This window comes from Puma concolor, chromosome B2, assembly GCF_028749965.1.
Source record: "Puma concolor isolate L17-30 chromosome B2, mPumCon1.1.hap2, whole genome shotgun sequence".
NCBI classification, from domain to species: Eukaryota; Metazoa; Chordata; class Mammalia; order Carnivora; family Felidae; genus Puma; species Puma concolor.
The window spans coordinates 93,318,032-93,344,001 of NC_141671.1; the positions used below are offsets into that span (position 1 = coordinate 93,318,032).

At 34.7% G+C, this 25,970-nt stretch overlaps 1 protein-coding gene across 6 annotated transcripts in view; it reads left to right on the forward strand.

The window, feature by feature from the left end:
* GRIK2 (glutamate ionotropic receptor kainate type subunit 2) overlaps nt 1-25,970 on the forward strand; it is a 670,394-nt gene that overhangs the window by 396,118 nt on the left and 248,306 nt on the right. For all 6 annotated transcript variants that reach the window (XM_086707502.1, XM_086707501.1, XM_086707504.1 and 3 more), the window contains exons 8-10: nt 2,108-2,251; nt 4,678-4,785; nt 20,067-20,180. In XM_086707502.1, the coding sequence (XP_086563628.1) occupies nt 2,108-2,251; nt 4,678-4,785; nt 20,067-20,180 (366 nt within the window). The remainder of the gene's footprint in view (nt 1-2,107; nt 2,252-4,677; nt 4,786-20,066; nt 20,181-25,970) is intronic.

Below are 25,970 nucleotides of genomic sequence, written 5' to 3' on the forward strand. Positions count from 1 at the left end.
TTATTAACTTTCAAGAGTAATTATTGGTTTCATTTTGGTGTATTTTTTTCTTTTTGATCTGCTGTTGTTGATGTAACATGTAATATGGTGGTTAAGAATACTAGCTATGAGCAGAGAGTCTGTTTGAATCTGGGTCTTTCCACTTAATAACTGTGACTTTGCCTAGTTACTTAACATCTCTCAAAGTTGGTTTTGTCAATTGATGAATGGGAATAATAGTGGTGCTTTTATTAAACCATTATTGTGAGAATTAAATAAATTAAATAGTACATAATGAAGTACATGAAGATGTATAATAGTTTATGCTGGACATACAGCTCTGTTATCATCAGTGTTTACACTTAGCATCATATCACATGCAATTTCTCATCTAATTGATTATTTTTCAAAACATAGTTTTTAGTTATATGTAATATCATTGTGATTTTATTGTGTGTCCTTAATTTGAACATTCAGTAGGTTTCCACTTTATAAATAAAAATAAATCATGTATGTAGCTTTTGTCTTATCTTTGATATCCTTATGGGAAATTCCAGAAAGAAATTACTGGGTTAAAAAGAACATGGATATTTTTAAGGCTTCTTTTGCAAGTTGCAAAATTGCCCTTTATCTTTGTAGTGTTTGAAAGTGTTCATTCCTCTCCACCTTTGTTAACGGTGATATATTTTTTTAATTTATTTTATTTTAAAATCAAATGTGTCTTTCATATTGTGGTAACTGTTTTTATGACCACCTGTGTGCTGTATAAGATATGTCCCCTGAATGTTACTTCAGGCCAAAGACAAATATCAGTCTAATCCTCAGGCTCATGATGTATGCCTGTATCAACTCCATGATTCTCTTTTCACTTTGCAGCCATCAGAGTATGCGAAAGTAGTCAGCTGGTATTTACAAAGTGAAGGTTATGAATCTGAGCTATATTCCCCAAAGATTTATGAACTATAAAATGGCATTATTATTATGTTCTGTCATTGCATTGTGCTCTTTAGCCGTCTTGCATTTTATGTGGTAAAGCTCCTTAGGATCCATTTGCATGAAAGCTACTGTGTGTACTCATTTTGTATTGTATTGTGGCAAACGCTATAATCTACAGGGTTCCTATCCATTTTGGAATTCATTTCACAGCTCACTAATTGTGTGAATGAGAAGAGGAAATATATGCTTTTATTCCGAAACATGCCAAGCAGATGGCCCAAAGTTCATTTCTAGCAGTACTATCAGTGTGGCCCTCTTCTGTAGGTAGTGAGCCTGGCATCCATCCGTCAAACACAGTGTGAGGCTCCATTTAACACAGCCGCTGACAGTCATGGAGCCTCTGGTTTGTTTCGACTTACAAACATTTTATTTTTTATCATCAGTTTCTAAAGTGGACAGTCATTTGAGCAGGTGCAAACACAGAATTCATATTCGTTTTACTTGAGAAGACAAAATGAACTTTTATTCATATGGAAATTTGGGGGAAAAGAAAACAGGACAGGGGATTAAGCTTAGTTTCTTAAAAAGGGATTAATACATGTATTGAGATTCAAAACAGTAGCATTCATTTCTGAGATTGAATCTTCTGAAAAATTAAATTGAAGAAAAGATCAGGGGGTTATAAGGAAGCTTTTTAGGTGAATCTCCTTTCAAATCTCTTTTGTTCTTCCTATACAAGAAAATTGTTTATTTACTTTTATATACAATATGTAATTTATTTAATCATTTAAAATGTTCCTAATTGCATTCATTGTGTGTGTGTGTGTGTGTGTGTGTGTGTGTGTGTGTGTAGAGACAGAGTAAGACAGAGACAGAGGGGGTGGCAAAAAAATAAAATAATGAATGTCTTCACACATTTCCTACTTCAACAAAGATACTAGGACAATATGAAATTGGGTTATTACTTCAGGAAAGGGAGGATAGGTCAAATGTTCTAATGGAGCTGATATAGTAATTGATAACAATACCTTATTTAAGAGAACCAGATCATTGGAAATACTGTTGTCTCACTTACATAAAGATAAACTGAGTATTTGTTTCTCTTACCTCTTCCTTCTCTCCCCTTCCAAACCTTCTGTCATGGGTTTCACATGTTGTATTGACTCCATATTTCCTTTTTCTTGACTTTCAGACTGACGCTGCTCTAATGTATGATGCTGTGCACGTGGTGTCTGTGGGCGTCCAACAGTTTCCCCAGATGACAGTCAGTTCCTTACAGTGTAATAGACACAAACCCTGGCGCTTTGGGACCCGTTTTATGAGCCTAATCAAAGAGGTATGTCAGGAGAAGCACATGTGCCTATTCTCTTTTGTCCTCAAGGTGAATGATTTGAGATTAGTTCAGTTTTCTTCACAGGTGAACTTTTATCTTTTAATTAAACTTACTTTCTTCCTCCGTACAAGCAAAATTAACAATTTTCAGCTCAGGTCATGATCTCACAGTTTGCGAGTTTGAGCCTGGCATTAGGCTCTGTGCTGACAGCTCAGAGCCTGGAGCCTGCTTTGGACTCTGTATCCCCCTCTCTCTCTGCCCCTCCCCCATTTTCTCTCTCTCTCTCTCTCTCTTTCTCTCTCTCTCTCTCTCTGTCTCTCTCTGTCTCTGTCTCTGTCTCTCTATCTCTCTCTCAAAAATAAATAAAAACATTAAAAAAAATTTTTTTAAAGAATCTCCAGTTCCTTGGCAAAGAATACCTATGAATTTTCCTTGTGTAATTTTTAACATATTCTCAGATAGGTGAAATGACACTCCCTGAAGAATATGTAGTTCATTTATTTGTTTCACATTCTACATTTACATCTGGTTTAAAACTGAACATCAGAGGGCTGCAAACAGTGCACAGACTTGGCTAGTTGAAGAAATGCTTTCTGAATGCAGCATCTGAGTACTGAGATGTGTGTTCAACAGTCATATAAGAAACAGTTGTATGAAACTCACTATTATATTTGTTGTAAGGTGTTGCTGAGGACCTTGTCCATTAAATCACACAGTGTGCCTCTTTATGAGGACCAACAGGAGACACTCCCCTCAGGTTTCACTGCCATGAAAAGTTGCTTCTCCTGGGCAGTTGGTATGTCTTAAAATATGGACCCTATGTATTGTGTTTAGATCACATTTTCTTCATTGCTTTGGTCACTAGGAAGGTCAGAGTTAAATTTGTGATTCACTGTTATTAGTTGTGCATTTTCACCTGATGAGCGTTTCCTTATACTGCCTTTATCCCAGATTTGTTTTACTATCCTACGCTTCTACTTCTGTACTTTTTTAGTGTTCATTTATTTTTGAGAGAGAGAGAAGCAGAGTGTGAGCTGGGGAGGGCCAGGAAGAGAAGGAGACACAGAATCCAAAGCAGGTTCCAGGCTCCGAGCTGTCAACACAGACCCGACGCGGGGCTCGAACTCACAAACGGTTGCGAGATCATGACATGAGCCAAAGTCAGATGCTTAACTGACTGAGCCACCCAGGCGCCCCAGTACTTATTGCTCACAATGTCTATTTTTGTACTAATATGCATTTTTGTTAATCACCTGAGGTTATTATTTTTGGAAGATTTTGGGTTAACAATATTTTTTCTTCCTTATTGGAGACTGGTTAACACATGTTTAAACTCAGTGATGACATGTTGTAATATGTATGTAGATATGTATTGTAATATTTTCTGTTTTATTTGTAATTTATCAGCCGAAAACTGTTTTGGGATCCCTATACAGAAGTATAGAAATACACGGAACCTAAGAAATGTAATAATGATATCCATTTGTAGTGCTTATTGAAATGTTACCTAAAATCTATTTGGTTTTATTTGTTTGGATCTTGGTGTATATTCTTTCAAACATTTAACTGTAAGTATACATTACTTAAAGTTTTCATATATAACTATTTTTCTAAACTATTTCTAAATGACAAAATGAAAACATTAGTTTGTCTATGTAGCTAGCAGAATGAGAAAACTTTTTATATTAAAACTAAAGCTCAAAAATTTGTTTACCTGTGATGGGTGAACCCACTGTATAACTGGAAAATTTTATTTCCACTTCCTATTACATGGAAAGCTCTTTTTACATGAAGTATAGCTAGATATGAAGTAATTTGGATATATTTCTCCCAGTCTCACTTAAGGGAAAATAAAGTAATAAGTTAATTATTCTAAGAGGAAAGTGCATAATTGAAGTTGTATAACATAGGTTTTCCTAAATTCATTTTCTTTCCTTGTAATAAAATAAGTTTATGTTCATATTAGTATGAATTTAGGAGTGGTATTTTATAATAGTAATTCTATTTGCAATCTCCAGTGAGACATTCACTGTCTCATTTATTATAATACGTAACTAAATTATTGTCAGTTCGCTGAAGGAAGTTTGCTATTTAAAACGTTATCTTCAAATTTCTCATAAAAAGTTATACCTACAAAGGGCACTATTTAAAATGAAAAATTTGTAATAAATTCTGCATTGTGACTAAGATAATTTCTGTAGAAAAAAAAATCCTCTAAAGTTCAGAAGAGAAAAAAATGTTTTAAAAATTAGTAGTGATGTCAATTTAGGAGAAGAAAATAATGTTTGTTATTTTTTGTGTGAAAAAATGTTTTATATTTCTTTCTTTCTTTCTTTCTTTCTTTCTTTCTTTCTTTCTTTCTTTCTTTCTTTCTTTCTTTTTTCTTTCTTTCTTTCTTCCTTTACTAATCCATTTTTCTTTCCCTGTAGGCACATTGGGAAGGTCTCACAGGCAGAATAACTTTCAATAAAACCAATGGCTTGCGAACAGATTTTGATTTGGATGTGATCAGCCTGAAGGAAGAAGGTTTGGAAAAGGTACTTGAGTCATTTAACTTGTTTACTTTAATTATTAAATGAAACATATCTTACTGAAGAAATAGGGAAATATTCCCTCTCTTAGCCACATTTCATTGGCATTTAACTTTATTGAATAAGTCTTAAGAATACATCTTCAATTTGTTATATTGAGTATAATAATGGAGACTTAGTATTCAAGGATAATGGGTGTCTTAAGACAATGAAATATTTTATTTTCTCACCCAGGTTTTTCTTATACCATGAGATGCATATCATCTTTATTGACCTTAAGATTTAATACAGTAGTTAAAAAATATTTATACTTTTGCTTGCCTAGAGTTTCCTATTTAGAGCAGGTCATAAAAAAAGAATTAAATACAGAAGTATGTTTCCATAGCTGGGTCATATTCATGTGAAATGTCTGAATTCATGTACACAAAATAAATTAGGTATGAACATAAATACACAGAATCTTACTTGATTCTGTTTATAGGGATTGAGGTAAGTACAGACAAGGATTACAGAATTTGGGTATATGCTTACTATAAAATATAGTAGTGTAAGTTTGTTTATATTTGTAATGCTTTCTTATTATGATAGACCCTATAAAGGAAACATTAGAGAATCTTTCTGTAGGTTCTAATGTGGATTATAGACAGACTCTGAATATAATGGTTACCAGGTACATGTGATGATCAGTCATTCTGATAAGCTATACATGTTACCTTGAGATTTCAAAAATAATTTTGTACACTCCTCTGAAATTTGAAATTTTGTTTTGATTAATTACACACAATCTTTATCTTCACGGGGCTTTTTATTTAGAGTGATCAGATAACACATTTGTGAATAAATACAATGGAAAAGTGTTTCAAGCTTTAAAAGAGCAATGAAAGACTATTTCTGACAAAGGATATAATTAAGTATAGAGTCATAGTATATGAGGTACTTTGAACTAGGCTTTGAATAATGGAGAATTATTGATTGGTAGAGATTGAGTCATTGCAAAAAGAGATAATAACATGTGTAAAGACATAGCATAGTGTTTGATTGAACATGTGTATATGTATACGCACACTCACTCAGTGGGATATAGAGCTAAAATGCTAGATTTAAGTCATAAAGTGAGCACCATGTTGAAGTGTTTGCAATGTATACAATACAAATTCAAAGGCCTATGAGATGCATTGGAAGATATTATAGTTTGAAATTATTTTAATATATGAAGCCGTGAAGTTAAAACTATTCTGAGAGTGGAAGTGAGAGATGAAGAAAGAGTAACAGAAGGCAGAAACTGAATCTTCATCAGTGTTGTTAGTTCAAGGAAGAGCAGAGCATTGGAACTATGATTGTAAGGAGTAATGGGGGAGCCAGGTGTAAAGGTAGAAGGAGCCAATGATAAAAGAATAAATCAGGGGCGCCTGGGTGGCGCAGTCGGTTAAGCGTCCGACTTCAGCCACGTCACGATCTCGCGGTCCATGTGTTCGAGCCCCGCGTCAGGCTCTGGGCTGATGGCTCAGAGCCTGGAGCCTGTTTCCGATTCTGTTGTCTCCCTCTCTCTCTGCCCCTCCCCCGTTCATGCTCTGTCTCTCTCTGTCACAAAAATAAATAAAAACGTTAAAAAAAATTTTTAAAAAAAGAATAAATCAAAGATTGATGAAGAAATGAGTGGGGGAAATTGTCATTAGAGAGAAATTGGAAAAAAAATCTGAGCAAGCACGTAAGATACTGATATTGAGTGAAGGCAAGTTAAAGAGAAGGGGAATTAAAAGTTCAAATCAAAGGCTTCCCGTATCTTCAAAAATCAGTACATGAGTCATCAGCTAAAAGATGGTGGTGGGATTTAGATTGGTCAGATCTTAAGAATAATGGGAATTTTTTTGTAAATGCCATTGTGAGGGATTTGACTTTGAGTAGTAGGAGTAAATTGCTGCTAAGTAGCAAAATGTACTCATATTTTAACTTAGTATAATGGTTAAGAAATCAAGGTGTGGATTCAGACAGAATTGGGCTCAAATCCTTGTTCTGCCATTTACTATTTATGGACAAGTTTCTTAATCTCTCCAAAATAAAGTGTCTTCAACTACATCAGGGGGTGATGGCAGTAGCTAATTCAAGAAAACTAATGAGTCTTGCTGACTTTACTTTTACTTTGTCCTGAAAAATATAGTTACCAACCCGTAGATGTAAAGACAGAGTTCCTACTTTGATAGAGTTCACAGTTTGGAAGGTTCAACAGATGTGATCCAAGAGTTTTAAATTACAATTACAATTCTGTCACAAGTGTGTGAACTTCACCCTTCTACCCAAGTTGTCTGTGCCAAATTCCTCATCTCAAAAATTGTAGAGTGCAAAGGGCTTCCCTCTGGGACAGACTGAAGTGAGAATATCATGGCCTCTGAAAGAACCTGTAAATACAATCTTTATAGGTGTCAAGGCTAGGAATTTAATTATTCTCAATTCTATTTTATCATGACTGGGTGAGGAAAATGAACAAAATAATGTGTAAAATGTTGGTTTTATCCATTACTTCTCATGCCTACCACCTTTTCCTAGCTTTATCTTGGTAATCTTTGTCCAACACACTTCATTTATTCATTTGATTCTCTAACAAATATAGAGTGAACCTCTATTTTGTGCCCTCATGAAGGTTATACTCTAGTGAAGGAAATCTGCCAATTATAAATGGACTCACAAAAGTATAATATAGGATTATGCAGTAATGAGTGTTAAAAATAAAGATGACTTTTTAATATGTCATGAAAATCATAGATTTTGGATCACTTTCTGAAAGGTGAATATTAGGACTGAAACAGTTAATAGGAAGAAGTCCATGCTTCTGATGTTAACAACTGTGGAGCAGATAAACCAGAAGGAACAGGTTTGTTTCCAACAAACAGAGAAAGGTGAGGCATGTTTAAAGATCTGAGTTTGGGGTTGAAGTGTGACTATGAACACATCTTTTCCACTTACTGCCCAGAGATCAGATTGAATATTTTCCTTGGGACCGTGATTAGAACCCAGCCCATTTAGCCATTGTCTAAGACGGATCACTAATACTGCACACACAGCCCGTTGCGTCTTTCCATACACGCTCTCCAGGCCATGGGAGTGCCTGGGGAATAAGAATAATGGGGTTAGGGGACTGTAGGTGCCGTTCCAGATTTTGTCTACCTCAGGCAATAGGACAGTTTGTTTTCTTTAAGAGCTTGGTATTCAACATTCAAGAATAGGAGAAGGAATATAAGAATAAGTAGTTTTCCCAGCTTGAATTCTTCTGGTCAGTTTGAAGAACATATTACATATTCTACTTCCAGAATATGCTTAGAATCCATCTATTTCTCTTCACATCCATTGTTGCAATCATAGCCAGGGTACCTTTCACCGGGACTTCTACATCGGAGCCCCAATAAGCCTCACTTTTCTACTCCCCCTTACAATTCATTCTTCACACAACAATAGCTGGAGCAGTGTCTTTAAAAGTAAATCGAGGGGCGCCTGGGTGGCTCAGTCGGTTAAGCGTCCGACTTCAGCTCAGGTCACGATCTCGCGGTCCTTGAGTTAGAGCCCCGCGTCGGGCCCTGGGCTGATGGCTCGGAGCCTGGAGCTTGCTTCCGATTCTGTGTCTCCCTCTCTCTCTGCCCCTCCCCCGTTCATGCTCTGTCTCTCTCTGTCTCAAAAATAAATAAAACATTTAAAAAAATTTAAAAAAAAATAAATAAATAAAAGTAAATCGATCCATGTCATTGCTCTGTTTAAATCCTTTCACTTATTTCTACTGTATTCTGATTAAAATCCAAATATAATTTACAAAGTACTGCCTACCTCCCCTCTCAACTCTCATCACCATCTTAGATGTTTTTTATGCTTTAATTACACTGTCTTTTGTTCATTTTTTACACAGACACAAAGCTTTCTCTATTACTTTGGCAGTAGAGTTTTCCCAGCCTGGAAAACCAATCCCTAGCCCTTTGCCTGGCTAACTCTTACTCATCTTGGGTGCGGGGGGGGGGGGGGGGGGGGGGGGGGAGGGAAGGGCGGGGGGGGGGCGCTGGTGTCACAGATTAAATCTTTCTTTCTTAGATAGACGTCCCATAAGCCTAAGCAATTTTAAGTTTTTCATAGCGCCCTGTACTTTTCCTTCCTGGCACATATTACAATGTGTTATTATGTATTTATGTGTACTTTTATGAAAAAAATGACCATGTTCCTAGCCAGTCCTATTAGATAGAAAAAAAATGCCCCCAGTCCCACTATTTACATATTCAAGGTCTAGCAAACTCTTTGGCACAAAGTATATCCTCAAGAAATATTGACTTGAATGAATGAAGGGTCACGGTCACCATGAGAATCATAAAAGGTACTTCACATAGAATGCTTATTCAAGTGTCTGGTGCAAAGTTGTTTTCCTATGGCACAGCATTAAATTTTTTTTTTTTTTCAGATTTGCCCCACACCTACACAGTGAGAACAGAGAAACCCAGTAGTTAGTCAAAGGGCTGGGGTTATGAGTCAAGGCTTCAAGGGGTACAGGATTTTAGAGTATAGGAGAAGGGATCACTGAAGTCTGAGCTTATAAGGATGCACAATGCATCCCACATAGCAAAGTTTAATCTTGACATTCCAATTCTTATCAAAGAGTAAAAATAATGATTTATATAAGTTCCCCTTTTTCATCATATAAGTTTATGGTGTGGAAATAAACAAAGACCACTTAAATGAGAACAAACAGAAGTTATTCAGTTTCCTCTAGCCACCATCACTTGCATTTGGCAGAGATGCAAAGGTGGGCAGGTCAGTGGAAAAACTTTATCGTGGAAAAAGAGGCCTCAGATGTGTTCTGATTGGAGATTGTTGACATGAGGAAATGAGATGGGCTAATGAGAAGCAGGGCATTTAGGGTGATTGTTTTGGAGGGCATAGTTGAGCTTCTCTGATTGATCCTGAGTTGGAATGGTGGCAAAAAATAGGGAAGCTGGGGGTTATTGAATAAATTTTGACCATTTTGGGCTGATATCTTAGAGGTTGTGGTTGGCTTCCCATGTCGTTTGCTCCAGAGGCTCAGGGTCAAGTTCTATTTTCATACATGGTCAAACTGTTGTCTATTTGTATATTCAGTCTGTCAATGGAATTACTGAAGTTACTTGACAGAAGAGGAAGAAATAGAAAAAATAATAAGGTCAAGAAAAATCGACATTAGGAAAATAAAAATGTCTTCATAACTGACAATAAAATGAGGTTTTTTAGTGTTTTTTTTTTTTTGAATATGTAAGCAGGATATGATTTACCACTGGAAATGGTTTAACCTTACTTACCTAGTCCTTTGAAGCTTATCTATGTCCTTAAGAAAGGCCAGGTTCATTTGGAACAAAAGACCTTATTAAATGGCATAAGATGTTAAGAAATATTGACCTGTTCAATAGTCACAAGGACTCTATTTAGAGCAAAACAATTGGAAGCTTTTACATAAGACAGGTTTGAATTGAGTTGATGACACTCCAGGATAATAGTGCATTTCCATTGCACGGTGAGTTATCTAGAGACCATTTTGGGGAAAATAACCACTTATACTTAAAAAAAGTTTTTCAAGAAACTACAATGCAATAATAAAATCACTTATACATCTGAAACTAGTATAACACTGTATATTAATTATACCTGAATTAAAAATAAATAAGTAAAATAATAATAAAATCAGTTAATCCTACCACATGGTTGAGTTTTCTTACTCAATGTGCTTTGTGACTACTATGTATGTTATGTGCTCTCCAAAAAAACCCCAAAAAATAAAAAAAAACAAACAACAACTACAAAAAAGGCTCTATTGAAATGAATTTTTATTGTACTAGAGAATACTAGCTTGCAAGTAGAGTGTTGAACTAAAATCATTCTTGTGTAACCCTCATGGCTTTTTTCCAGCATCAAACTTTGCTATTTGTTTTGGTTATTTTGCTGATTGCCTCTTGAATGTAATATTTATATTAAATGTTAAAATAGAACTTGGAGAACAGAATTTTCTGTCTTCTCAGTGGAAAGAGTCTAATCCTTATGAAAAATTGGCTTTGTGTATTAATTTTATATTAATTTTGAAAAAAACCATAAGGCTAAAACCAATGCATTTCTCTGGCCAGATATGGTACTAAGGAGCCTGGAAATGTTTAGGACTATGAACAATAATACGGTGTTTGCCTCAGCATGTTTTTATAATAAAATCAGCTTCTAACTTGTATATCCTTAGGGGAAATTTTGAAAAAAACAAGTGGCTACAAAAGGTCATTTTATGAAATCTATGTTTGCCAATTTCTACAAAGTTAAGAATATTTATATATATATATATTATATATAATATTTATATATGTATAAATATACATATAATATATATAATATAAAGCATATGTATATATTATATATAATATTTATATATGTATAAATATACATATAATATATATAATATATATAATATAAAGCAAGATAATCCATACTTGCAAACTTTTATATAGTATAAAATTATCATATTTTACTTTCAAGTGAAGCTCCATTTCAACTTTTGACATTTTTTTCTGAATATTTACCGCTTGCATTTGGGCCCACTTGTAGAAACTGGTGTCAGTAATCCATAGGCTTCTTACTGAAAACTCAAATATTTTCACAATGTATGAAGAGGGTGAGAATTAGTAGTGAAACCCTGCCTGCCGAAATTTACAGGCCTAGATGTTCCAGGATCAGAACACGTTTCAAATTGCTTTTTGAAAAACTTTTTATAGAACATATATATTTTTAGAACAAGTGGTAATTTCTATGGAAGTCTTTACTATTGACCTTTCTCTTGCCTGTAGAATCCTGTACTCATTAACTCCCTATGAAAAAGGTGTCTGAATGGAATTTACAGTCTTCAAAATTTATCTAAGTGTGAAAATCCACACTAGATAGGTGAGAACTATTTCTTTGATAGATTTCTAGATACCTGATGCATAGTAGTTTTTATCTTTCTCTCTTTGATGGCATTTGATACATATATCCTGGTTCCCATGACAACAGTGACCCCCAACTTTCCCAGGAATTGAGATTTCTTTGTTTCTCTGTAAGAAAGCAATGCTAATGGTGATGTCGACTAGTCAGAAATGTGTTGTTTGCTTCTTAAAAAGCAAAAATGCATCCTAGGCAGGATCCAAGCCTGACGTTTTTCTTTGGAGATGTTAACCATTTAATTTGTCTAATTCTCATTTAGAATTCATTATATGCCCTATCTCACAACTGTATTGTACCGATATTTTTGGTGTGTGCCAGTATGTTTATAGTCACTATTTTGCTTGATGACTTTTAACCTTCAGAGTGGCAAAATATTTAAAATAACTATTTACAGATGATATTTATGTTTGGAAGTCAATTGGATTATTTTATTTGAGAGCACACAATTCCTTATTTTGGCCCATCAGAGAATACCAAATATTGACTTTTTTTCTTGTTTTGGCCCATCAGAAAATACCAAATACTGACTTTGAATTAAGCATGTATAGTAAATATAATTTTTAAAGCATTGATTTGATTTTAATGTAATCTCTGAACTACATTTTTATTCTTGGAAAAATAGTCCTTAATTAATTGAACGTTACCACATTGTTATATTTGAGAATAGTTAATTGATTGATTCAAATTTTATTTAAAAAATAAAAACATCACCTGTCTTTAACTCTTTGTTAATATTTATGGTTGTCTCTGCCCTAGACAAAAATAAAAATCCTAAAGGTGAAAAATCTATGTTTAGATTAGTCATCCGTTTCTGTGAGATGATTATGTATTTACTGATTTATTGTCCTCATGTGAACACTGTATTTCTCAAATGGTGAAATTCCAGCCCCTGTGGAAACTGGTGGATAGATAGTTTTAGGAAAGTAATTGGGGTGTAACTGAGAGGTTCTTTTTATGGTCCTCATAGGCCAAAATCACTTACGTATGAAGGTAGCTCAGTTCCCAGGTAATTGTTCTTTACTATGAATTCTTCCTGGCATGCAGCAGATAGGCACTGCTGTGAAATGGTTCACGTTTATCTTTGGGACATCAGGTACCAATTCCAATTCTGTTACCATGTAGCCCAATAAAAATATGCAACCGTTAATTATTAGTAGTACTTTTATTGGACAGTAACGTAAATAACTATCTCTACTTTTCATAAAAAAAAATCCAACATTAGAAGAGGTGAGGTAAGAGAAAAAAGTCTCTTATTTGCCTGCAACACTTAGCAAAACAACTACTGTATTGAAAACACTCTGTTTTCATTATTCTGTATCCCACCATATAGGCTTGAGAACCTGACTTTGTAAATTATCTAGAAAGTATGGGTATACTAGTTAATGGAGATATGTACAGTCCACCAGTGTATATTTGATCAATTGAAGAGAGTATTCATCTCCCAAATATGAATTAGCATTTAATATCAATACATTCCTTATGCTTTCCATTTCTTGATACCTTCAAATAGTACTATCAGGGACGTCCCTTCTTCTAAAGGAATGGTAAATATCCTTCAGGCAAAGTATACTTAATGTGTCATATGATTAGAAGCAACTAATTATTGAGAATATTTTTAAAACAAAAATTTTACGATGGAGACTCCACATTGCGCTAGGACTGTTTTAAACATAATGTTTAAAACATTTGCATATTCCTGATGGTGAAAGATGCTGAGACTATTCTCCTGTACCTGTTGGCATTCTATATCTTCTTTGGGAAAAAGAGTTAAGATTTTCTGCCCATTTTTATTTGGATTGTTTGTAGGGTTTTTTGTTTGTTTTGTTTTGCTCTTGAGTTGAAATAGTTCTTTATATATTTTGGATATGAACTCCTTAATAGATGTATAATTTCAAAATATTTTCTCTCATTCAGTAGGTTGCCTTTTCATTTTATTGATGGTTTCCTTTGCTCTGCAGCAGTTTTTTAGTCTGATATAGTCCTATTTATTTATTTTTACTTTTGTTACTTTTGCTTTTGACATCAGATTTTAAAGAATTTGCCAAGACCTATGTCAAAGATCTCACTCCTTATGTTTTCTTCTCGGAGTTTTCGGGTTTCAGGTCTTACATTCAAATCAATCCATTCTGAGTTAATTTCTATGTATGGTGTAAAATAGTGGTTTAGTTTAATTCTTTTGCATGTGGCTGTCCTGTTTTTATTGAAGAGGCTGTGCTTTCCCCATTGTGTATTCTTGGTTCCTTTGTCATAAATTAATTGACCATATATATGTGGACTTATTTCTGGACTCTCTGTTCTAGTCCATTGATCCATGTGTCTGTTTTTTAAGCTGGTACCAGACTGTTTTAATTACTATAGCTTTGTAATATACTTTGAATTCAGGAAATGTGATGCCTCTGCTTTTTATTTTTTTTCTTTCTTTCTCAAGATTGCTTTGGCTATTTGGATTGTGTGTGTATGTGTGTGTGTGTGTGTGTGTGTGTGTGTGTGTGTGTGTATGCGTGTGTGTATGCAAGTGGTTCCATATAAATTTTAAGGTTATTTGTTCTATTTATTTCAAAATGTCACTGGAATTGTGATAGGGATTGCATTGAATCTGTAGGTAGCTTTGGATAGTATGGCCATTTTAACAATATCAATTCTTCCAATCCATGATTATGGAATATCCTTCCATTTATTTGGGTTTTCTAGAATTTCTTTCATTAATGCCTTGTAGATTTTTTTGGGGGGGGGTTGTGTATAGTTAATGCATAATGTTACATTCATTTCAGGTATGCAACATAATGATTCAACTTCTCTATACACTATGCTATCTATGCTTACCACAAGTATAACTACCATCTGTCACCACACAACACTATTATATTATCATTGACTATATTCTATATGCTGTGTCTTTTATACCCTTGACTTATTTATTCCATAACTAGAAGCCTATATCTGCCAGTCCCCTTCACCCATTTTGCCACCCCATTCCCACCCCTCATTCTCTCTGGCAACCATCACTTTGTTCTCTATGTTTATGTCTGATTCTCCTTTTGGTTTCTGTATTCATTTGTTTTGTTTTTAAGATTCCACATGTGAGTGAAATCATATGGTATTTGTCTTTCTCAGTCTGACTTATTTCACATAGCATAATACTCTCTAGGTTCATCCATGTTGTCGCAAATGACAAGGTATCTTTTTTCATTGCTGTGTAATATGAGGTATATATGTATATATACATATATACACATATATGTGCATACGTATATGCCTCCACTTCCTTATCCTTTCATCTACTGTTGAACACTTAGGTTGTTTCCATATCTTGGCTATTGTAAATAATGCTGCAATAAACATAGGGGCCCATATCTTTTTGAATTAGTGTTTTCATTTTCTTGCGGTAAATACCAAGTAGTAGAATTCTTGCATCATATGGTATTTCTATTTTTAAATTTTTGAGGAACCTGCATACTGTTTTTCACAGTGGCTGACCAATTTACATTCCCCCCCAACAGTGCACAAGAGTTCCAGTTTTCTCCACATCCTTGCCAACACCTGTTATTCTTATCTTTTTGATTTTAGCCATTCTGACAGGTGTAAGGTGATATCTCATTGTGGCTTTGATTTGCATTTCCTTGATAATTAGTGATGTTGAGCAACTTTTCATGTGTCTGTTGGCTGTCTGTATGTCTTCTTTGGAGAAATGGCTCTTCAAGTCCTTTGCCCATTTTTTAATTGGGTTGTTGTGGGTTTTTCATCGGTTTATTTTGATTTTGGTGTTGGGTTGTGTAAATTTATTTATTTTATATATTAACCCCTTATTGGATATAATCTTTGCAAATATCTTCTCCCATTTAATAGGTTTATTTTTTGTTTTGCTGATGATTTTCTTCACTGTGCAAAAACTTTTTATTTTGATGTAGTATCAATTGGTTTTTTTTGTTTGTTCATTTATTTATTTATCTATTTCTTTATTTCTTTATTTCTTTATTTTCATTTTGTGTTCCTTGCCTTAGGAGACATATCTAGAAAAATGTTATGCCAGCTGATGTCTAGAGAAATTGCTGCCTGTGTTCTCTTCCAGGATTTTTTATGGTTTCAGGTCTCACGTTTAGGTCTTTAATCCAATTTTAGTTTATTTTTGTGTACAGTGATAGAAAGTAGTTCAGTTTCATGCCTTTGCATGTAGCTGTCCAATTTTCCCAGCACCATTTATTAAAGAGACTGTCTTTTCTCCATTGTGTGTTCTTGCCTTCTTTGTCATAGATTAATTGACCATATAAGCATGGGTTTATTTCTGGGTTCCCCTATTGTATTCCATTGATCTATGTGTCTGTTTTTGTGTTATGTCGCATAGTTTTCAATGTACAGATATTTCACCTCCTTGGTTAAATTTATTCCTGGTTGTTTTATTCTTTTTGGTGCAAGTGTAATTGAGATTTTTACAAATATTTATTTCTGGTAGTTTGTTATTAGTGTATAGAAACGTAACAATTTTTGTATATTGACTTTTGTATCCTGAAACTTTACTAAACTTGTTTATTAGTTTAATAGTTTTTGGTGGAGTCTTTAGAGTTTTCTGTATATAATATCATGTCATTTGCAAATAGTGAGAGTTTTACTTCGTCCTTTCCAATTCAGATAATTTTTTTCTTGTCTAATTGCCATTATGAGGACTTCCAGTACTGTGTTGAATAAAAGTGGCAAGAGTGGGCATCCTTGTTTTGTTCCTGATCTTAGAGGAAAGGCTTTTAGCTTTTCAGCATTTAGTACAATGTTAGCTGTAGGTTTGTCAAATATGGCCTTGATTGTAGTGAGATACATTCCCTTTGCACCACTTTGTTGAGAGTTTTTATCAATCTACTTAAAACAACTCCGTGAGGTCAAGAGTACTTGGATATTTTTATTTGATTTTGGAGCTGAAAAAAGTACTTTAAAGACTTGATTAAATAATATAATGAAAAAATTGTGTTAAGAAAATAGATTAAAACAGAAAAAGATTGTCTTGAGTTAGCCATGTTTCTTGTGATTAAAACAAAATAAACCAAAACTCACTGGTGACAATTCCCTCAAGCAATAGAAAGTTTTGAATTAGACGTTCCCCATATACTTAAAATCTAGGGATCTTGCAGTTTTTTTGATTTAAAATTTATGCCACTGAAATTTTTGAAACCTTATAATATTCTGTTCAGAAACCTTGATTTGTAGAAGGGAATACCTAATATTTATGATTATAGGAAATTATGGATTCATATACTATGAACCAGAACCCCTCCATCCAGAGACAGAATGAAACAAGACAAATATATTTAGATGAGTGGACATATGGCTAAATTATTTTTTATGGAAGTAATCATAGAGGATGATGATAAGCAAAATTGGGAATATTTGTATTAGTGATTTGGGTAGAAGGTTGAAAAACTTAACAGTTTTAAGGATGTCATTAGGCAGATGACAGTGGGAAAATGATGTTTGCCAATGCTTTGGCTGGTAGAATTGCACATCTGAAAAATCTAGCTATGTAGCCAATAGTGAACAAAAAAAAAAGGAAAGAAAATCTAAGAGGACAAATGTGTAATAGGTATTAATTATAGACCAGGGGCAGAAAAATGCCAGTCACTGCAAAATCCGATCTGCAGATGTGTCTTATTTAGCCAGTGGAGTTTGTTTGTTTGTTTGTTTGTTTGTTTGTTTATTTATTTATTTATTTATGATGTTGAATTTGAAGCAATTTAAGCAGGTCAGCAGGCATTCTAGGTTTTACATTATCCTCTCTTTCCCCACCCAGTTCCCTAGTAAGGCCTCTATTAGCTGTAGTGATGCCTTATTGGAACCTAAAAGAATCACCTACTCTGGAAGCATGCAGCCCCAAAGCACAGCTGTCAGAAGAGCAGGGTCTGGACTGTGACTGTTACGTGCTATTCTGCCTTGAAATTTTGTGAAATTTAGAAGTTGCATACCTTTGCCTGGAAACTCTTACTACTGGCTTATGTTCTTTTTCTTCACACATGGATGTTACTGTCTGGCCCCTGAAGGCTTTACATTATTGACCCTAAATTAAAATTTGACCGTCTTTATGGCATTGTGGTAGTCATAGTCTAAAGTAATTTAATTGACCAGTAGATAATATACTTTGGAGAGAATGCTGATATCAGTATTTTTTTCTTACTGTATTATTTGACTTTTTCCTATATTGACCCAGACGTTGGGAACGTGTAGTTTTTAATGGTAAGAGGAAAATTAACTCAATGTAAGAAAATATGGCAAGAAAAATTTTTTTAGATATCATTAAAAAAATTATGTTGAGGGGCGCCTGGGTGGCTCAGTCGATTAAGCGTCCAACTTCAGCTCAGGTCATGATCTCACGGCCCGTGGGTTCGAGCCCCGCGTCAGGCTCTGTGCTGACAGCTCAGAGCCTGGAGCCTGTTTCAGATTCTGTGTCTCCCTCTTTCTCTGACCCTCCCCTGTTCATGCTCTCTCTCTCTCTGTCTCAAAAATAAATAACGTTAAAAAAAATTTAAAAAAATTATGTTGAATCTCTTGTATAGTTAATGTGTTTTTGAAAAAAAATATACTTGGGGGAATGCCTAGGTGACTCAGTTGGTTAAGTGTCCAGCTCTTGATTTCAGCTCAGGACATGATCTCATAGTTCATAGGACTGAGCCCCACACTGGGATCTGTGCTGACAGTGCGGTGCCTATTTAGGATCCCCTTTCTCCCTCTCTTTGTGCCCCACCCCCCGAAAATAAACAAATAAAATAAAATCCTTTTAAAAAAGAAAAATTATATTTGGGTTTGCACTTAAATACAACTTTTAGAATGGCTTACCTATTCTTCTTATGAAGGACAGAAATTAGTAATATTTCTATTTTTGTGCTTCTCCAATTAAAGGGAAAAACATCTTAATAGGTTACTGAGAAAGGTATGCAAATGAAAAAAGAGAGAAAAAACTAAATGCAATGAAATATAGAAATATAAAAAAGATTATAATAATCAAGTTGAATAAGGTTGTGCTAATTAGACTATTTTTAACATATTTAGGTAGACCAGGGTAAATATTACCTGCTAAATCAATGTCACTTTTAAAATAATTTAATTTATATACAAAGTTTTATTTTATTTTATTTATGTATTTTTAAAAGTTTATTTATTTTAGAGAGAGAGAGAGAGCACACATGAAAGCTGGGGAGGGGCACAGAGAGAGGGAGAGAGAGGATCCCAAGCAGGCTCCATACTGAAAGCAGAGCAGGGATCTATCTCAGGATGCTGTGCAATCATGACTTGAGCCAAAATCAAGAGTCAGATGCTTAACTGACTGAGCTACTCAGGTGCCTACACAGCTTTGTTTTAAAGATAAATTGATAATTGATAGTTTCCCTCTCCTTTAAATAGACACATTGGGTCATTGGTGAGAGGGATATGGAAAACAAATTTTACTATTGATGACTTCTAAGTTTGAGAGGGTGGAGAAAAGAACTACTGAATTAAATCTTCTTCCACCTTTGCTCTTCTTCAGTGCTGACCATTGTTATATGACAGGGCAACAGTGCAGGTTTACATAAACCACCCAATCTATGCATTCAGTGGCATTCTGCACTGATACATGTCTCCCAGAGGTGTGCTGTATCATTCCATAGGTTGTGTTCAGGGGGTATAAAATTTCTGAACACTGAGAGTGTATGGCCTAATTATTAGAGAGTATCAGTTAAATTAAAGTACATATTAAATAGCATACAGATAGAAGTACTGGAATGGGTTGTTCAGATGAGATTGTGCTGTAATGTCTCTTTGGAGTATTTTGAATGCTGCAAAGGTGTATTTTTAAAAGCTCCAAAGGCAATTTTGGGTAAGATTTGCTCTATTGGGGGTCATGCAAAATACCAATCAATGCCACTTCCAAGCTTGCCTTTGCCTGTTAATTTATCCTGGATTCCCAGGTTTTGCTCCTTTAGCTTTGTCTATATAACATGGCATGTTATCTTTGTAATGAGAGGATGAGATAGATCCATTACAGTAAAAGATATGCACTATTAATGAGTTTCTAGCCAGCTATCAAGGTATCATCAAATGTGGTTTATCTTGGTGAATGAAAGTTCGAATGGAAAATTAAGCTCCCATACTGACTGTAGAAGTGCAGTGGATCATTTTGTTCTTTAATGTCACACTTCACTGGACACACTTCACAGAGCAGTGAATCATGCTTAAAACAAGCAGCCTTTACTTTAGCGACAGCAGATAATGCAGCAGAGGTGAATAATAAGTGTTAGCAGTCTTAACTTTCTCTTACAGTGCTTTCTCCCAGGTGCCTGATGGACAATTTACAAAGTACATATGCTATTTTATAGATTGGAACTTGGGATCCCGCCAGTGGCCTGAATATGACAGAAAGTCAAAAAGGAAAGCCAGCCAACATCACAGATTCCTTATCCAATCGTTCTTTGATTGTGACCACCATTTTGGTAAGTATTTGTTTTCCCATTTTTTTTAGATAAATGTAGATAAACATGGAAGTGGATTAAAAATGGCATTATAATTTGAACAGTAAGGAACAGAATGTAATGTATTTTACAGTTATTTAGCAATTACTGTATAACAGATAAGTCAAGGTTAATTTAGCCAGTTTTTATTATGTTAGTCTTCAATGATGTAACTTGTATTAATGTTTGGGATGTTTATATTGATTAATAATACAACTTTATATATTACTAGAATGCATTACATTTCTACAAAATGAGTTCCTATTGAAGAATTTTCAGTGTTAAGATTTAAAATATATATGGACATGCAGATGTATATGGTTATGTGAGGGGCTACATGTGAACTTTGCTTCTGCTTTCACCTCCTGAAAATATCTTTTAGAGAGCCTGTAATTAATTTTTCAGGATTTTTCCTATTGTATTCCAACCTTGCTTTCAATTGTCTTCATCATGGAAAATCCATCTCCCTAATAAAATTAGGTGACAAGTGCTTTCTTAAACCAGAAAAATTTTCACCAGCAACAGAATTAATACAGATGCGCTGGATATATTTACCCTCCTTATAATGATATATTTTAATTAGATCCTATAGTAATATTTACCTATGCCTACTATGTCATTTGAAATGTGAATTTTAATTTTAGAATAAGCAAGGACCTCTTATATAAAATTAAGTCATTACTTTCTACCTACAGAATAAGCTTATCCATGCTAATTCTTGTGTCTTCCCAGGTAGTCGATAAGAATGTGAGATTAATATTCAGAACAAACAAACCACCATACACTTTTAGCATTTATATAATTTCTATATTTGATTTATGGTGGAAAGCAAGCCAGGAGGAATTGATAATCTTGTTCTTTTATTAACAACAAGGGATGTCACATCTTTAGGCATGTCAGAATAAAATAGCTTGGGTTAAAGACTCTTGATAATGAAGCAAAGGTGGTAATAAAGAAATGACACTGATGGAAGTTCATGAGTTTTTTTAATCACTCCCTTGCTAAGAACCTCAGTGAATACTGGGTCTCTATCCATCATATCTAAACTTCCTATGTTCTCTTTATATCTCCCTCTCTTTTCAAAGGTAACTCTCATGCCCACCAACTCACTGGCCTTGTCCTTCAGTTGAAATGCTCTCACAAGATGCTAATGCATCTTTTTTCTGCCTGTATGTCCTGGATCTCATTACCTCCTGCTAGGACTATGGCAGTAACCATGAAATTATCCATTTGCTGACAGCCTTTTTCCCTTTGCAATGTACCCTACTCCCCATTGTAATGATCTGTCATTTTCCTTGCTTATAATGCTTTAGTGAATCCATATTGACCATTAAAAAGTGCCTAAAATTTTGGGGCACCTGGGTGGCTCGATCAGTGGGGCATCTGACTTCGGCTCAGGTCATGATCTCACAGCTTGTGAGTTTGAGCCCAACATCGGGCTCTGGGCTGGCAACTCGGAGCCTGGAGCCTGCTTCGGATTCTGTGTCTCCCTCCCTCTCTCTGACCCTTCCCCACTCACACTCTGTCTCTCTCTCTCAAAAGTAAATAAACATTAAAAATTTTTTTTTAAAAAAGTGCCTAAAATTTTGACCCTATGTTCAAGACGTCCTACACTCTTGTTTTCTCCCACCTTTCCATCCTCATTTCCTATTATGCCCTTTCAGGAACCCTGTGTTTTAACCTACCTGGGGTAACCAGTTAACCTATTCCCATGATTGTGTTAGCCCTATTCTTTTGTCTGCAATATGTTGCTTGCCATTTCTGAGATTTGATAGTACTTGTCAGTACTTTATATTATTTAGGATTAATATTATATCATTCTTTACCTATTTCATGTGTGCAGTATTTCTCCAAACATCACTGAACACTTATTTGAAGAATAGGATCTATGTCTCCTATTTTTACATCATATGTGTCTCTGCAATGCTCATAAAAAGTGTTATATAGGGGACATTTGTAGTCTTCAGCAGTTGGCACTTCTTTCTGTGTTCTCCTTGATCCACAAATTCCCAGATACATCACTTATCTTACGGCTCCAAAACTGCTCACTTCTTTACATCTCCCTGTGAGAATCCTATTCATCCTTCCAGACTCATCTCAAATGACAACCACTCCATGAAAATATCTGATCTCTCCATTAAGTTGTGTGTACGTTGTGGGGTGTGGAGGAATGTACACTTTATGTATCATAATACACTATAATGGCAATTATGCACTGTTTTCTTTAGAAAATTTGTATATCTGTGTTTCCACTTGAGATGAACATAAAGCCCATGATCAAATTTTACAGTTTTGATATCTCAATGTCAGAAAAAAAGTGTCCTAGGCATAGCAAGCACTCAAATATTTGTCAAATTAAATTAAGTAAACAGTATTTAATTAAATGGAAAATTAGAAGAAGTAAGCAACTTTTGAATGGTTATACCTAAATATTTTTCAACTGTGAAGGTTATTGCAAACTGCTTGTCCCAACAAAGCAGGTCGATTAAGGTGATCCATATAATTTCTCAGTCTTAATTACTCATGGTTATTTTATAAGAAGTATTCAGACATTTTTCTCAAGCATAAACAATTTTGTGTCTATTGAAACAAGTGTCACTTAATCTTAGCTTTATATTGAAACCAGAAATAAAGCCTTTTAAAAAGTACTTGTACCCAGAACACATTTCATACCTTTTAAAACAGTATCTCTGAGCTTTGGACTTGGGAAATCTTCATTTTTAAAAACTTCCATAGGTAATTCTGATGTATAACAATGATTGAGAACAAACTGCTCAGATCATTACTCTGCATAACTAAGATGTAAGATCAACTATGAAACATACACTAACTTACATTAAAAAAATAGGTTATTGGGGCACCGGGGTGGCTCAGTTGGTTAAGCATCTGACTTCCGTCCAGGTCATGATTTCACAGCTCATGGATTCAGTTCTGAGTTGGGCTCTGTGCTGAGATCTCACAGACCTGGATCCTGCTTCAGATTCTGTGTCTCCTTCTCTCTCTGTCCCTCCCCTGCTTGCACTCTGTCTCTCTCTCTCTCTCTCTCTCTCTCTCTCTCTTTCAAAAATAAATAAACATTAAAAAATAGTTTATTTCTATTTTAGAGTATATCCCTCTATTGGTCTCTAAGTGATTCTGGTATTTACTAAAAGGAAAGTCACTTTGTTTTTATATCACTTATTGAAAAAGTTCTTGTTCTGAATAATACTCTGATCATAAGATATCCACAATTGAGAAAATAACATGTTTGAAGAGACTAGTTACCTTATTTAGTAAGCATTATGCTTGATAGAATTTACTGATAGTTTATATTTTATAAAGCGGTATGATCATTTGATTTATGTTTGGTAATTTTGTCCTTTTCTCTCTTGGAAAAATCTAAGAGGAGTTTCTGGCTGAGTTGCGAATAATGGTGTCTCCACAAAGAGAAGCTGTGGAGATACCAAAGAGAAGTTCACTTCTGCTTCTTGTTCAATATTCTTATTAAGATATGTGCCTTAAGAAAAAACAGTGAGGTATTCTAGGATTTGACATTTTCAGTGTTCTAATCATAATCAATCCATTTCTCTTGAATTTATTTTTATTTTTTCCTTTATTTAATGAAAATGTACTGAATGATGATTGTGCGAAAGCCTTGTTTGCTGAGCAAAACACATATGGTATTTGCCCTCAGGGAACTTAGAAAATGGTGAAGATTCATAGGGAAGATCACACACACACACACACACACACACACACACACACACACACACACATTACCTTCTGATTAAGATATAAGAAAAAGATAAGCAGAGGAATGCCTTTTACAGGATACTTCTGAGTTATCCTTGGAGCCAGGAGTGACAGGACAAGTCAGACAGGCCTCCCTGCAGAGAAATAGACAGCAGAGATCTGAAGTCTGAGAAGGAATTAGCAAGGTAGAGAAAAAGGAGTATTATTGGCAGAGGGAATAGCATATGCGAGGGCCCTAAAGCAGGAAAGATCTTGAAAAATTTGCAAAATGGAAAGAAAAACATAATGGCTGGTGCTGGTGCCTTGGTGCCTTCGTCTGCTTCTCAGCTTTATAAAATATGACACAGTCCATTACCAAAAAAGCAAAAAATGAAAAACAAAAAACCAACAGACATTTATTTCATGCCTGCTATGTGCTAGCCCCTGTTCAAAGCACTACTCATGTATTTACTCAGTTAATAGTCATAATAACCTTTTTTGATAGCATTATTGCTACTACTTTTACAATTAAGAAAGCTAATGTCTGGATTGCCTAAATAGCCTACTCATGGACACACAGCTAAAAAGTAGAGTAGTGGGGTTTTAACCAATCTGTTTAGGCAACTTGAGCAACCAATACTATGTAATGAAAACTCCATTGGTCAACTACGGAAAAGTCTAGCAACTATAGTTTATGGCCAAAACAACATCTTGATTGAGAGAGTTTTTCCCCTAAAGCAGTACTTCTTATCCAGAAATCCTATATATGCTAGAACACTGTTTTGCTATTATGAGTGTGCCCCGCATGGCTAGACATTCCCCACCGTGGAGGCCAAGATTAGATTACACTTGGTTGGGTATCTTGGCCCTCCCATTTCTCTCCTCTTTTAATGTAGCACTCAGTTTTCTTTCAGCCTCTTTAAACCATAATTTCAGATTTTTCTGGGCAATCAAAATAGTGTTGGGGTTTATCTTATTTTTTTCTCTTTAGAATTGAGATGGAGCATCTTGTTTGTAAATATCTTTTACTCCCCTTGAACAATATAACCTATGCCCAATACATTGTATGGGTGCAGCATATAATTATATCATGGAATGATTCATTTTAGAAAGCCTTAAACATTTTTAAGTGTTTGTTATTTTTTTGTTTAATTTTGAATGAAGACTTAGGATATCCTATATTTTGGAAATTTATGTAACTCCACCTGCAAGACTGGACCTAAAGCTTCGGTCTACTCATACCCTCTTCTTAATATACCTTATATTACCTCTCTGGCCTTTGAATTTCAAGTTCAGTTGCTATTAAAATTCCCTTGCTTCTTCTGTTTTTTGTTATTAATGGAACTAAAAATTTAACCTTAGAATCATGTTTTCATTTATGAGGAGTTTATTTCATAGCAACTGTTAAAACATAAATTCTTAATTACCAAAATGAATAACAAAAATACTCATTTAGAACAAGACATAGAGTGCTCTTAGAGAATAGCGTGTCCTATATCTTCAATTTATAATCTGATCCTTTTGTCCTCACTGCTATGGATCCACTAGCTAGGAGCAGCATCTGGTGACTGAATATTTATTTAACTTCATTTATTTACCACTGAGTTCTTGGTTTCCAGTAGATTTTTTCAGGCCTGTGTAAAAATGTTGAGCGTTTCCCACTGTTCTACTCCTGTATAATAATTGATTTTTGTCCATCAAAAGATTACTAACACTTAAATGCCACTGTACATGTTTTTTCCCTTCATAGCTAGTAGCACTTCAACATGCAAATGACTATGAATTTGGTTACTTTAGAAAAATCACTTCTCTTAAGAAGGTTCTTTCTTCTTGGTTGTTCAATGAATTCAAAAAGTGTGTTTGCATCTGCAACTTAGTCTTATTTTTTTATTTTTTTCCCTATATAACCTCCTGGAAGGTTATATAGTTCAGTATCCAGTTTACTTGCTTAGGCTTGTAAAGCTTTATTGTTACAGCCCACAGATACAGGAGGCTTATCTGGGAGCAAGCTTCCAAGGACAATGGGAAGGTTTCACAGTACAAAAGATGAAGTGACCGAAT